At 36.8% G+C, this 13789-nt stretch overlaps 1 protein-coding gene and 1 long non-coding RNA gene across 7 annotated transcripts in view; one reads left to right on the top strand and one right to left on the bottom strand.

Annotated features, from left to right (window-relative positions):
* Window positions 1-13789, bottom strand: part of KCNT2 (potassium sodium-activated channel subfamily T member 2) — a 115306-nt gene that overhangs the window by 44552 nt on the left and 56965 nt on the right. For all 6 annotated transcript variants that reach the window (XM_042029893.1, XM_042029895.1, XM_042029892.1 and 3 more), the window contains 4 exons: window positions 7259-7439; window positions 4993-5157; window positions 3333-3469; window positions 1450-1513 (listed from right to left, as the gene is read on the bottom strand). In XM_042029893.1, coding sequence (XP_041885827.1) covers window positions 1450-1513; window positions 3333-3469; window positions 4993-5157; window positions 7259-7439 — 547 coding nt within the window. The remainder of the gene's footprint in view (window positions 1-1449; window positions 1514-3332; window positions 3470-4992; window positions 5158-7258; window positions 7440-13789) is intronic.
* Window positions 1-13789, top strand: part of LOC121665548 — a 57748-nt gene that overhangs the window by 41386 nt on the left and 2573 nt on the right. The gene's annotated exons all lie outside the window — the stretch shown is intronic.

Genomic DNA, 13789 nt, shown 5'->3' on the forward strand with positions numbered 1-13789 from the left:
GTTGCTGTCCTTAATGCTGCATAAATCTTCCCAGTGCAGTGTACATCACACACTGATTTTATGGGATTTCTCATTTGTAACCGCTGTGCAACTCTCAAGTACATGATGTGAAATGAGATGTTGTAGCTGATTTATTCTGAATTCATGGCTGATTTAGATAAGACACTTGGGCTATTTTGGTATTTTTCAGTTTCCTAGAAGTTACAGGTATTTTTCCAGGTACTTGCAAGAACTCCTGCTTGTTCTTACCCTTAAATACCCTGGACCCTCTGTGACTTCCAAGCAGTAGGTCTGCCTTGCTTGACTACTCTGGGATTACTTGCTGCCAGTTCAGTGGCTTTCACTACTGTATTTTCAGGAGTCTATTGCTGATGAATCAAATTCAAAGTCCTTAGCTCAGTAAGTTTCAATGTTAGTAGGAGCATAGATTTATTTCTCAGGGAGCTCAGTGACTTTCTGCAAGGGATGGGTCCAGAACAGGATCTTTAGCTAAGATCTTTTAACTAAGTTTTGATGGCAGATGAAGTAATAAGTGATAGAATATTAAGTGATGCTACATATATAATACAAAGCTCTCATTTCCCATTTTTTACTAAATCTGTTTTCAACATTTAGAAAAATAATTGCTATTTCTTATAATGTAACACCAAAACAGTATTTTTAGTCGAGATTGCTTAAAACATAATCACTGAATTAAAAATATTGGTTCAATCTTGTTAGGCAATTTGTAAGCATCTTCAGGGATATTCAGACTTATACTGATCCCCCTTTGGAGTTCAAGATTGAACTGAATGAGGCAAGACTGCAATAATTTAGTGTAGTGCTCATGGTGAAAAATTTTAAGTTATGTTCATAAATCCATCATCAGTGGACTTTTTTCCTGGATATTTGTGATCAGTAGATAATTTCATTAGCTGGAAGAGTTCTAGTTCATATGGTTTTATTCTTCTATCACAGATGCACAGCACAGAGGTTTGTATTAGCAGTGTTCCTTTGTGGACAGGAACTTACCTGACTGCAAATAACTACCAACATGGGCAAAGAATCTTGCCATTTTTCAATTTTAAAATTGGCCAATATGAAAAATGATCAAATAGTCTCACATATATTGGGTACTTGTATTAGTCACAAATTTATTTATGAAGTTGAATTCAGGCTTTGCTTCATTAGTTCTGAATATACCAGTCAGTTGATACCTGTCTCTTTTCTGATTTAATAAATACAACTGATTGAACTGGATATCTACAGCAGACACTGATATTAGTTCAGGTACTTTGAATATTGACAGAGTACCATTCTTGGAAGTGATTAATGACCATTATCAATGTATCTATAGGGTACTATGAGAGTGCTTTTGTACTATTCTGCCCTTGTTGCATAAAAAAGAACTGAGAGGGAATAAGGACAGTAAAACCTGCACATCCTCTCACATCTCCCTCCCCAACTTACAGCTGCTGTCCTGTCCACCTCACAGCGGCTGCTCAGGATGAAACAGGCTTCAGCATCATCCATCCTGCAAAAGAGGAGACAAACCTGTCACAGCCCAACCAGGGACTCACTGGACTCAGGTTTCACAGTCAGAGTCTTGCACAGAGAAACAGAACACAGACAAAGTTCAGTCTCTCTGTTCTCATTTCTTACCCTGGTGCCAGTAAAAGCTGTGCCAAAGTAGTAAAAGCAGAATGGCCTCAAACTTAATTTGCAAAGTATTTATCTGCCATGAGTATAGAAGGTGAATAAATAACACCAGTCTGCCTGGTGTGTAAGAGTGCAATAGGCATAAGTTATTGCCAGTAGAATGAACAAGAGGGGGCAAATAATAGACTTGTCTTGCCTAGTAAGAGCAGAAAGTTAGGTAGATGTGCAAGAATAATGTGTTTGGGATAAATAATAGACATTTCTGTGTATATAAGCATTAAATGAACTATTTCTAGTTCATGGTGTCTTTGGTCAGGAAGAAATCACGGGAGTTCTATGAGTAATTTCAGCTAAGCATGGGAGCAGTATTGGGAAGACTGGGTCTTTACCAAAGTTGTAGGAAGGAAAATTCAGTTCCATTAGATGAGATTTTTTTTGCAAAATTGGCTATTTACCACCGATGCAGTCAGCCAACTTTTGGTATTCCTTTACTTTTTGGTGTGACCTTTATCATGTTACTTTGACATTGGGTTCACATATAATATATGGATAAATTTTGATGAGACCTTCTTGATTGTTTTGTTGTCATTGGTAACCATTACTTTATTTATTAGAAGAATTTTACCACGTGCCTTGTTATCTCCTCAGTACATTATGTTCTCATTAAAAAGAAATACACCAAACATCTTGGGTTCTAGGTTATATTTCATATCAAATGTTCTATTAAATTCCCACTACACTTCTTCCCTCAGGAGAGGTTGAAAATTATTCTGTGACAGGTACATTCAATTACATGTTCTGCAGGAAAAAGCACAGTTCCACAGCTGACTACCTCCAGGTTATTATAAGTGAAATTCAAGATTATATTTAGGGAACAGCCTAATTTTAATTCTTGTAATGTGTAGAACAAATGTCAGCTAAATCCACATATGAATTCCTTCTTGAAATCAGCATGAAAAAAAAAAAAAAGGATCTCTCCAAAAGAAAATTTCTAATCCTGAAAAAAGCTTTCTCGTCTTGTCAACTTTTAAACAGCTATAGAAGTATTTGTTTTTTGGCAGTGGCAGAAGTCTGAGAAGATAACACTGTTCATGAAGCTTCGCAGATGAGATTCTTGGAAATAACTCCCCTCAGGTAAAGAATAACACAAACAGTCAGACCAGTATTGGCTTAATTTTAGTTATCTACAAAACAGAGCAATGCAGATGAGTTAAATCACATATTTGCTAAGAATCACCTTTCCCTCTCCTTGGAGAGTTTAAAGAGATGATCCTTCTACATGAATTCCACTGTGAATTCCTTCACAGCTCAACTGATTGAGCACTGGGGGGAGGTGTGTGTGAGGAACTGTGCTTGACTGATGTGTTTTGATAAATGTCACTCACTATTAAGTGGCAGAGAGCATCTCTTAGAAGTGGTGGAAGTTTGTGGTAAGAGGAGGGCCCTGGAGAGTTCATGTATGTACAGCAGAATAGTTGCTTAATGTTACCAGGCTGAAATTAAGAAAATAAAACTGTACAGTTGGGTTCAAAATTTCAGATATTAAGAAAAATTATATCAAAGAGCTTTGCTTTGCCTTCTAAATACTCATGGCTTTCTTTCTAGCACAGCTTTTGTTGCTTGTGAAACTTATTTATCAAACAGTATGAGTGAAAAAAAAAAAAGGTAAAAAAGAATGGTCAATATTTGCCTACTTAGCTCTCAACAGGTCTTGATCTTTTAGGGCTGAGCCTTGCAGGTAGATAACTCTTTGGGACCACATTGGGATTTGTAACACCCTTCGGACCTGAGCATCCATCTCCGTAGGACACAAAATAACCACATAGTAGTCCTGTTAAAATACGAAAAAAAGGGGAAATAGTCATGGGTTTTGTTACATTACTATTTATTGTTGCTGGAGAAAGAGCCAACAGTGATTTGGGATGTCAAAAATGTCTCTGATAAAATGCTGACAGACAGAGTTTATTTCCTCAAAATTTTTTCCTTTGGATTAATGGGCCAATCCAAACTGCTTCCTGTGCTACAGACAGTCCTTGTTAAGAAAAGTAAGGATGTTTCAAAGGTTACATAAGTGCACAAATGAAAAGGAGGGATAAATGGAACATGAGAGGAGAGACTGAGAGCTTAGGACAGGCTGGTCACAGAAATCTTCCCTAGGACACAGAGGGTTTTGCAGAAAGCAAAATGGCATTGGATGCAATGCACCATCTATATCCTTCAGCTTCCCAGTGCACAGAATCATTATGGTTGGAAAAGATCTCCAGGATCGAGTCCAACTCACTTTCAGCTCTGAAGGGAATGTATATAAGCCCTTTTGAGTTACCTGTGTAGTACCAGGACTTTTCTTCTTCGTCTCCAGTGTATCACAGAGCCTGACTCATTCTTCAGCTTAGTTAACTAAATGTTGTGTTTCAATTTGTGTTTGTATCTATAAAGAACTGGATTTCTTTGTGCAATTGCTTGTGCCTCTTACTAGCTAATTGTTTTGGGTAATATTTTGGATTTGGGATTTGGCAAATTGGTGCTCAGCCGTTTGAGAATTGTATCTGTGTGATTTTTGCAGTAGTTAATGAAGCATGGTACCACAGGTAACTTAGTAAAAGACATAGAGAAGATTTAGTAAAAAAGAGAGTCTGTAGCAAAGGCAATGATAATAAATCCAAACTGATATCTCATGGAAATAAGCTCCTAGATGTTCCAAATAAGCCATATGACAAGTTTGCATTAGCTAGGGAATGTGGGTACACTAACAAAATCTGTGTATTTTGTCAAGGTCTTTGTCCTTTGCAGTACATATATTTATTTCTTCATTTCCACCATTCCAAGAGGATCTAATCTTTGCAGTCCTGTGCAATGTACTCTAGGATGACCCTGCCTGAGCAGGGAGGTTGGACCAGATGACCCTCGGTGGTCCCTTCCAACCTCTGACCATGCTGTGATTCCTAACACAGGTAAAAAGCAAAGCAAAAGGTGAAAACTTTGGATGGTTTGACTTGTGAGGATTTTTGGATCCAGTCCCAAAACAATGGGGAAAAATAATTTGAGTAGCTTTCATTTATTTTCTATTTTAGGGTAGAATCTAAGGAATTTGCATGGAAATACGTGTTTCTAGAAAGACTGGCATAATTCAACAAGACAGCAATTCTACCTCTTTAGTCTATTCACCTCAACATAAAATGTCTCCAGACTGTATCTGGGCTTCTTATGGCAGGTATAGATTCCCAATTCACCAGTCTATTCCCAAAATCAGTTTTACAAATTAAAGACCATTTCAGAAACCTTTCTTAAAAAAAGAAAACAAAGAGTGTTTTGAGCTTCTTTTCTTTCGGAATTTTTTTTTTTCACTCTCAGTACCTGCAGTCTGGGGTGGGCATAGAACTCATTTAAGAAATCCATGAGTAAGTCAATCTTCAGAGAGCTCACACACAGCACAACGTGTTTTTCTGTCTGAGCTCTGTATCGACTGTAGTTTCCTCCGGACTTTTGCCTCTCCATCCATAAATATGCCAGCTGTTCAAACTGCAAGAGATGCCAATTGTCAGTGAAACAGAGACAAGTAGGTGAGCACTACAACTCCGTAATGACTTGGCAGTGTTGCATCGTTCATCTCACACCTCTATGAAAAGCTGCTCTTAGCCCACAATATCTTTTTCTTTGTAAAATGTTCTCTAATAAGGTGATCACAAACAACAGTGCCAGAATCTAACACACACAAACAGCAGTGAAAACTCATTAAAATACCATGAGAATACATTTAATCATAGGAGTTTAGAAAAGAATGAAGGCTGGTGCCTTATTTCTTTAAGTATTTTATGCCTCTGAGCTCTCTTTTTCTAGTATCATGTGGCATAACTGCTTCCCTCATGTGAAAGGTTAAATTTTCACACATGTACTGTGAATATACTTGGAGAGAGGCACCATTTTTCTTAGTTTGGGCAGTAACTCTTCCCAGAGATTTTATAATGTTCTGAAGGTGACCTGTAAACTCTCTTATCTGTCTTGTAATTTTAGACACAACTTAAAAACACAGCAGCTGTTAATACAGCAAGTTTGTCAGCTGAACAATAAATGCAGGTTAGCGGTAAACATTACTACTCTGAATCCTCCAGACCAAAGAGAATACTGTAATAAACTGTAATAAAACATACAAATACCAGTTCAAAGCTTCTTGTAAGTAACACATGTTTAATACTTAGCTCACTTTAACTGTATGGCTGTGTGACAGCTGCTTTTTCTCATCCACATTGCACTGATGGAGAGGCTGGATTGTGAATAATAACTGATTTCATATCACAGCAGGGCAAAAGCTCGGGAGACAATGCCTCCCACTCTACTATGTCTGTGGAAAGCTATATGAAGCCCCATTATCAGTACAAAGGTATAAAATAAAGTAGCTAATAATAGGTAAATTTATGTGAAATGCCAGTAGATTCTAGGTTATTTACTGCTTATGTGGAGCTCTTGGGCTGAAGTATGTATCAGAACTACCTTAAGAATGAAATTTCTATGTCCTAGGAAATTCCAAATTTCTTAAACAGAGCCCATTTTAGTTTTCAGTAGAATATATATTTTACTAATCTTTCACTGAGTGAGAATATAATTGTGTAGGTGCATATGTCTGAGAATACATACATTAAATATTTAATTAGAGTGTTCAAATAACATCAAGAAAATTAATGCTGAAAGCTTGAGCTTCCAACCTCCCAGGGTTTGTGTGTTGTCTGCCCACACTGAGCTTTCTGAGCTTTAGTTCAATGCCAAAGCAGCAGAGTCTGGAAACCATGGCTGTGTGAGAAACTTTGGAGCTTCATGGTCTAGCAGGTCTACTGTAGGCTTTGATAAAAACGCAGAGTGTCTCCCCACATCCTCTTTTTCTGGCACAAGGGCTGGGTGATCACCAAGTGTGGAACAGTGAACATCTTGGTAGGGTTTCCCATGTAACCTCAGGGTTTCTGTCATCCAGCCTCACCTAATGAGCTGGAAAATGCTTGGTATGAATTTAATAAAGCTGACTGACTCCTTGAAATACTTGGATTTTCATAAATTGCTCTTTCCCTGTTGAAACTGTTAGAAGTCCTAAACTTAGGCAGGCATGAAAAATTCCTAACTGTGCTGCTGGCTCTGTGTGAGTGTGTTCCATACACAGCTGTGAACCCAATTTGCTTGAGTTGCAGATTTAATGAGATTTTTTTCAAGTTAGCACTGAGCTGTAAGAGTAAGAGAGGAAGTAGAGAGAACCAAGATTAGAAACAGGGAGAGCCTGCAGAGGAAAAGCTGTACTCATAAAGAAAGTGCTGGCTACTGTTGTGGGGTTTTTTTGTAATTGCTCCATTAATAACAAACCCATATCTCAGGATAAAGGAAGGCCTCTGTGGTACATGACTGGAGCAGAAAACTTTCATCAGCACTTGAAAACTGTTATCAATACTCTGTTTTTTCATATAAATCTAGAGTATAGAAGAACATACAGGGAAAAGAAAAAAAAAAAACACAATAGGAGAGATAGATGTCTCTTTTTTCTGACATTTTCTGTGCAATAATAATAGCAACAATAAATTATTTCAGTTATTATTCCTTTGTTTCAAAAACAATTCTAAAGAGGAAAAAAATCCACATTTACCTGTATGGGCAACACCACAAGAGCAACACAGATCATAATGACAACAAGCAGCTTTGAAGGCCATATCTTGGGTGTAACATCCCCAAAGCCCACAGTGGAAAATGTCACTATGCAGAAATAAAGGGAGTCAAAGAGAGTCAACCTGTTTCCTGCTCGTTCCAGATGCTGAATTCCACAAATACTACGTAAAAAAGAATGAATAAAGACATGAAAAATAAAAACTGTTCAAGCTTGACGATTATATGTGCAGAGAACTATTTTCAGAATTCATAAATTGCTTAGCAAAGACTTTTTTTTTAAAGAAAAGTAAAAATTAGTATCAAACCAGAAGTGCTATATTGTTACAATTTTCAAATGTCATTTGTAATAAAAGAAACACATTTTTGATTATTCTAATATGATAGGCACAACTGTTGCTAGGCTTTGCTTAGTGGCTGTTGTGAAGGAGAGGTGGTATATAGAACATCATGAATTGATGCAATTCCTTTCTAAACCAGAACAAAACAGATGGTATAGAGCTGCCACCATTCAACATTTTTTATAGATATGTTTCAACTTTTTCAGGGAGGGTTTGCTGCCATGGCCAAGAAAACTGCGCATACTGCTTTCTTTAAATCTGTCTCTCTTTATGTTGGTCTCTGTCCCTTTCTGTGGCAAAAGTTACTGATGTGAACCAGTTATGAGAGCACATGTTGCATATTAGAAGGTTTCTGTTGGTACAAATGGGTACTAACTGTCTGGAATAAACTGAATGTGAGAACTGCAGGCTACTGAATTATCAGAGGAAAAAGCATCTAGGGTCAGTCAGCCTGCAGGTAGGAAGTGGAAGGTGGCAATTGATAAGAAGATTCTGCTCACTAAGAGTACAGAGCAGAAGTAGGGGGCTTGGCTGGGACTGTAATAGCTGAGCAAGTGGAGTTCACCCCTTCCAGTCACACATTCCTGTGCACAAGTAAATGGCAGCCCAAGTTATCTGGTAATCATTTCTCTTGGAATCAGCACGATGCGCTTTTGGTTTTGAGAAGCAGTAGCAGAATCTCTCCACAGGTCATCCTCCTATAGCATACATTGCATATTTCAAAAATACTTCACTTTGTAAATATATACCACAGCAAAGAGCTTCCCAAGCTTAAAATACGATCTTCTCTGATACAGTGGAATTACTTAGATCAGTTCAGGCTTTTAAATTATATTCACCTATATTAAAAAACCCCAATGTGCAAACCACCCTGAATAGCGCTTTTTCCCCTTGGAGCTAGCAGGATGATTTCTCCTCAGAGAATTAGTAAATAATTAATAAATCATATCGTATTCCTCAGTAATTATTCTAGAACATACTAAATATTATTTCTTCATATATGGTATCCAGATGGTCAGAGTCCCTCATTAATATCTGCCATGGGAAGATCTTGGCATCACCAGGGAGACCCTGTGTTTATAACAGTGTTAGCAGTCGTTCTTCTGTTCTCTGTTCTGTTCTCCAAATATAATTTAGCTGTGGGCAGTGGCATTTCCAGAACATATGGATCAAATTCCCAGTTTCCTTTTCACAGTTCTAGCATTTGTAGTTTTCACACATCTCAAAATGTTCTAAAAAGGGTGGGGTTTTTTCCCTGTTGTTTGCCTAAGTTTCATGCTTCAGTCAGAAGTGATATTTATATTCCTATCCAGTTCGTCCCACATTTTTCACTGGAGTTGTAATCTGGATCTTCCATTATTTCACTATGTTCACAGTTTTTCTGTTGTTTTTTTTTCTTTTTACTAAAAGGATAATTATATTTTTGTCCCTGAAAATACCAACAGAAGGACTGTAAGGAATTATGCTAATGAAGCTTTCTTTTGGTCTCAGACAAGGAAGTTTCTCAGCTAAAGGCTTTTCTAGTTTTAATATGAAATAATGAACTATATTGTAAAGGCATTGAAGCATGGAAAAAGAAGCTATTTTAATATCAATATTCACGTAACATGTAGTTTTAAAAGCAGAATGGAGATGGACTTTTAATTCTTTATTTTTATTATTCCTGATCACCTGTGTGCATTTTCTTCTCTCTAGTTGCCTTTTATAGATATAGCCCAGAAACACATAACCTTGACTTCAGGAATTAAGCTCCTAAGGGCCAGGAAAGCAACAATTACACTGAGCCAGTGATATGGCTCCTCTAGAACAGGACTGTTACACCACTGCACTCAGCAGATTAAATATCTGCAGATGAGGTTTTATTGAACCATAATGCATGAGCCTGTCATTGGTAGAAATGTATTTTTTCTGGTGCTCATGCCTGTGAAATTGCTTGGTGTTTGTAAATGCAAAAGGCTCAGTTTTACTCCTTCTATCTGACAGAATGTATTAAAATATAAAAATTTGGTACCCTCAGGCTGGTTTTTTTCCAATTTTCAAGGAATTTGAATTGTTTCATTATTTTTTGCTCTTTTTGTAAAACTTTAACATTTTTTAATAGCTTGGTGATAGGAAAACTCAGGTCTTGAATAATAATAATAATAATAATAGTTGTTGTTGTTATTATTAATTCCATAGCCAACCCACCGAAATATACTTTAACTGAATTGAAATAAAGTAAATATACCATGGACCTTTTCAGCCTTTTTTAAGTGAACAGTAAAATTCCCATTGAATTTAGTGAGGCTCAAGATTTCATTTTATCAGCTCTACCCCCTTATAGTCCTATCTATTCCTCTTCCTTGAAGCCATCAAAATAATGTGCCTGATCCAAAATTGGATTTGAGATGTTTCTCACTGAACTTAGTGGGCATGAGCCAGAGCTTCCCACATTTAGTCAACAGTATTAAAGTCAGTAAGAAAAGGGAGCTGCTTCTTTGCTGAGGAAGAAATTCAGCTCTTCTAACAACTTGTTGATCAAATTCATTTCTTTCCTCGAAATTATTTGCACCTGATTTGCAGTCCTACCAAACTGTACTTGAAGCCCTCACCCTGCATACAAGGGAATGATAAATCCCAAATCAGGTTACCGAGTCTGAGTGTTTTGGTGCTCTGCTGTTTGTCTTTACTGGAGCCAGAGAGCACCAAACTGCAGAAAACCCTGACTTTCAAAGAGACAGCTTTATGGGAGTCTGATTAACAAATGAAATATTACCTCTGTGACTACTCCTCCACGAATATTACACCTCCAGCTCACCAACAATGCCTTTAGAGAAATGTTACTCAGCATTGATAGCATGTTCCCATCTGTCTGGGAATTACTGATTACACTGCAGAGAGATTGCAGTGGAACATCAGTGGATGTCCTAGAAGCCAAGTCCACATGGATGAGTTATTCTATTCCCCACAACTCATGGACATCTTTTAATACATCCCAATTCCTTAGATGAATCAGATGTATCAGATTTTTTTTCTTAAATGAAGTGTTAATCGTTACTTTTAGCACAAATTCTGCATGTAAAAATACACATGTTCTTGTCTGCTTTCTTATGTTTCCTGACATAATGAAATGTGCAGTAATTTGGGCTTCCTATTTTGTCTGGTATTTTTGGTGATATTTTTATCCCCTTGTTCTTGTTTGCTTCCTCTTCCTCTTTCATACCCTGAAGATAAGTAATTTATTTAGTCAAACTTGGACAAACAAAATGATTTCAAGCAGGAAAGGAATGTACAGTAAAGGCAATGCTCACACCTACTTCTTTTTGTGGAGAAAATAAACCACTGTAATAATCAGTACACAGAGAGTTCCTAGTTAAACATAAGGCCAATTCAGCACCTTCTATGCCAATTTTAGGATTCCTGTGAATTCAGGAAGGTTGTCTTTTCATAGTGGATCTAAGGGAGACACTTACAACAAAAATAAATTGCCTCAACGCAGAGGAGATTCAGTATTTCTAAAAAACACCACAGAAAGCCAAACTAAGTGTCTGCTGAAGCAAAAGTAGTATCAGAAAATTACAAACTTCCAGAGAACAGAAATATGATTCCAAACACTCTGTTACCACTGCACTTGAAAAACAAAATGTAAAGACATGTAGTCTCTGAAGATTGGTAATGTTTAGTTTGGGTATTATTTGAACTTTTGAGAGTTCAGTCTCTGTTTTACTGGAAGCTTTCTTTCTAGTTCCAGGAATCTTTGTTTGCTTGAGTATCTTATGTGCCAAAACTAACTCCTGTTTGTAAATAAGCTGTCTCTACATGCACTACAGAAATAAATACTGTAGAGTAAAATAATCCCTGAGGCTGTCAGATTTTAATCATGCTGCAGAAGCATGTCACAGAAATGGATGGAACAAGAACCATTTGGATAGTATTTTGCAAATATTTTACATTAACTATCCTTATTTATAACCAATTGTTTAGAATCCTCTTGATACCAGTTTATATTTTCATTTGTCAGCATTGACAGATTAATCTGATTTCTACATTTTCATTTCTAGAGAAAATTATTGTTTACACATACAACCTCTTAAGGTCTAAAATAATGCACCAGAAGGCTGAGCCAAAAGCCAGAGCTGCCTCTGTGTGCTGAGGATTAGGCAGCAACTACCAGCACTGTTTTCTTTGGACTTGTAACTTGGAGCTCCACCTTGTGTAATTACCATGTTTAAAGCAGCTGGCCGCAGGGACTAGCTGATGAATGTGTTGAAATCAACATGGATTAATTTTATCAGATTCAGTGTGATTCTGTGGCAAAGGCTCAGTGCTTCTGTACTACAGAAGTTACACCTCCACTAGCTCACAAGTGTAGCAATTCTACTTAATCAAGCGCCCCCAGCAGTTTCTCACACTCAAAGCTCTTTACAATTTCCTCTTATCCTACCAAAGAACGGTGATGCTAGAACAAATTAGAAATTAAATTCTCATTATTCGATTGTCCTATACTGTAAGTTGCTGTTCATGTTATTTTTAACATTTTCTGAGGCTACTATCACAGATTTTTTCTTTTTTCTTTATGAGAAGAATTGGAATGAACTATCAGTCAACAAAATTGTTGATAGACCACCAACTGTAGCAAATATTCATGGGTGAAGTACAAATACAGTGAAATACTAAAGAAAAGGACCATGTTGACTTTCCAGGAAATGCAGACAAGCATTTGAGACATATTTTACCACTATAGCAACTGCAACTGCTTAAGGAAACTTCCCCAATCTCTACACCAAAATAAAATGAAGCTATAGAAAAGTTCATTCTTCAGTCTCACTCTGGGAGATGTAACATCTCATAAAATTCTTATAAATTTATAGAGGCTTTGCTTTAAACTGGCAAAAGGTGCTCAGTTCTTGCCAAAGATATTCATATTAAGCTGGTGCCAGTCTTAAGTCCTTGAAATGAAAGTGGTGCTGAGACTAATGCTGTATCTGGAGAATGCCCTGCTTTGCACAAAGGAAAACAGTTTTTCATACTCAAAATTGTCTCTGTGGGGTGTTCAGTCTTCTCTAGAGCATTGTGCAGAGCCAGATGCAGTTTTGTCCCATATTTTAAAATTAGACATTATCGGAAAAACAATTCTCAGTGTGGAGAATTAGTATTCATACACACATTAAACAGGCAATTTTCACTTTACAAAATCTGGGTTGAATACTAATATAACTGGAGTGACATTAAAGTAGGATTTTTTTTCATTCCCTGTATCAGACACATAAGGAAATATTGTCTGCTGACTTCTGAATGACAATACATGCAGAATGTGAAGGTGCTGATCACCCTACCTGTGACCTAAAAACCTGATGCTTTCTGACAGAAATCCTGACTCTTGTGTAAATAATGAAGAGGCAAACAAAAAGAACAAGGGATGAGCAGAAACTGCAGCAAATAAAAGAGTGAAGCAACAATCACAAAACGCTCTGACCAATAATAAAATGTCAATCCCATCCAAAACCCTTGAAGATGATGTTTTAACTTGAAAAAAACCAAATGCTTCAATTTTTTCCAAGTCTTGTGCCTTTTCTCAGGTCTTTTCTAAAACCAGTGGGTTTTTTTCTAATTTATTTTCTAAAAGCAATTTTCCATAAACAGTATTAAAATAGAAAAAAAAACCCAAACAAGTAGATGTACCATTTTCATAAAGTTAAAATGACAGAATCTGGTACAATATATCATATAAAATATATCGAATTTAGGCATTACAATGAGAAGATGCTATTTTCACCTTTCATTCCACATAAAAGGCTTTAAAGCTGAAGGGATAGCTGAATTCCAGGACATAGAAATTATGAATTGTATACAAGACAATGAAAAAAATGAGCAAGTACTGCTGACTGGAAAGATGAAGGTTGTTATGCTGCCTTTAAAGCAAATTAGTAGAGAAATACACTTGCTGTTCTTAGTTGGCAACAACTGATCTAACAAATGCAGTAGATCAGCTGCAAGGTATTCACTGACTGGACAAAATAGATACTGCTGGACATTGTGGCTTCTTAATATTAAAGGACAAAAGTTGTAACATTCTCTGACATTTTTGCAACTCTAATGCCACTTCATCAGGCAGTTCAACATAAATCCAGATAAATCTATTTTTCCAGATAGGTTCTTTTCAGAGACCAGCATTTATTTTCATACAACACTGT

This window comes from Corvus kubaryi, unplaced genomic scaffold, assembly GCF_017639235.1.
Source record: "Corvus kubaryi isolate FWS band 111438036 unplaced genomic scaffold, C.kubaryi_AGA036_p1.0 37334, whole genome shotgun sequence".
In the NCBI taxonomy this organism is placed as follows: Eukaryota; Metazoa; Chordata; class Aves; order Passeriformes; family Corvidae; genus Corvus; species Corvus kubaryi.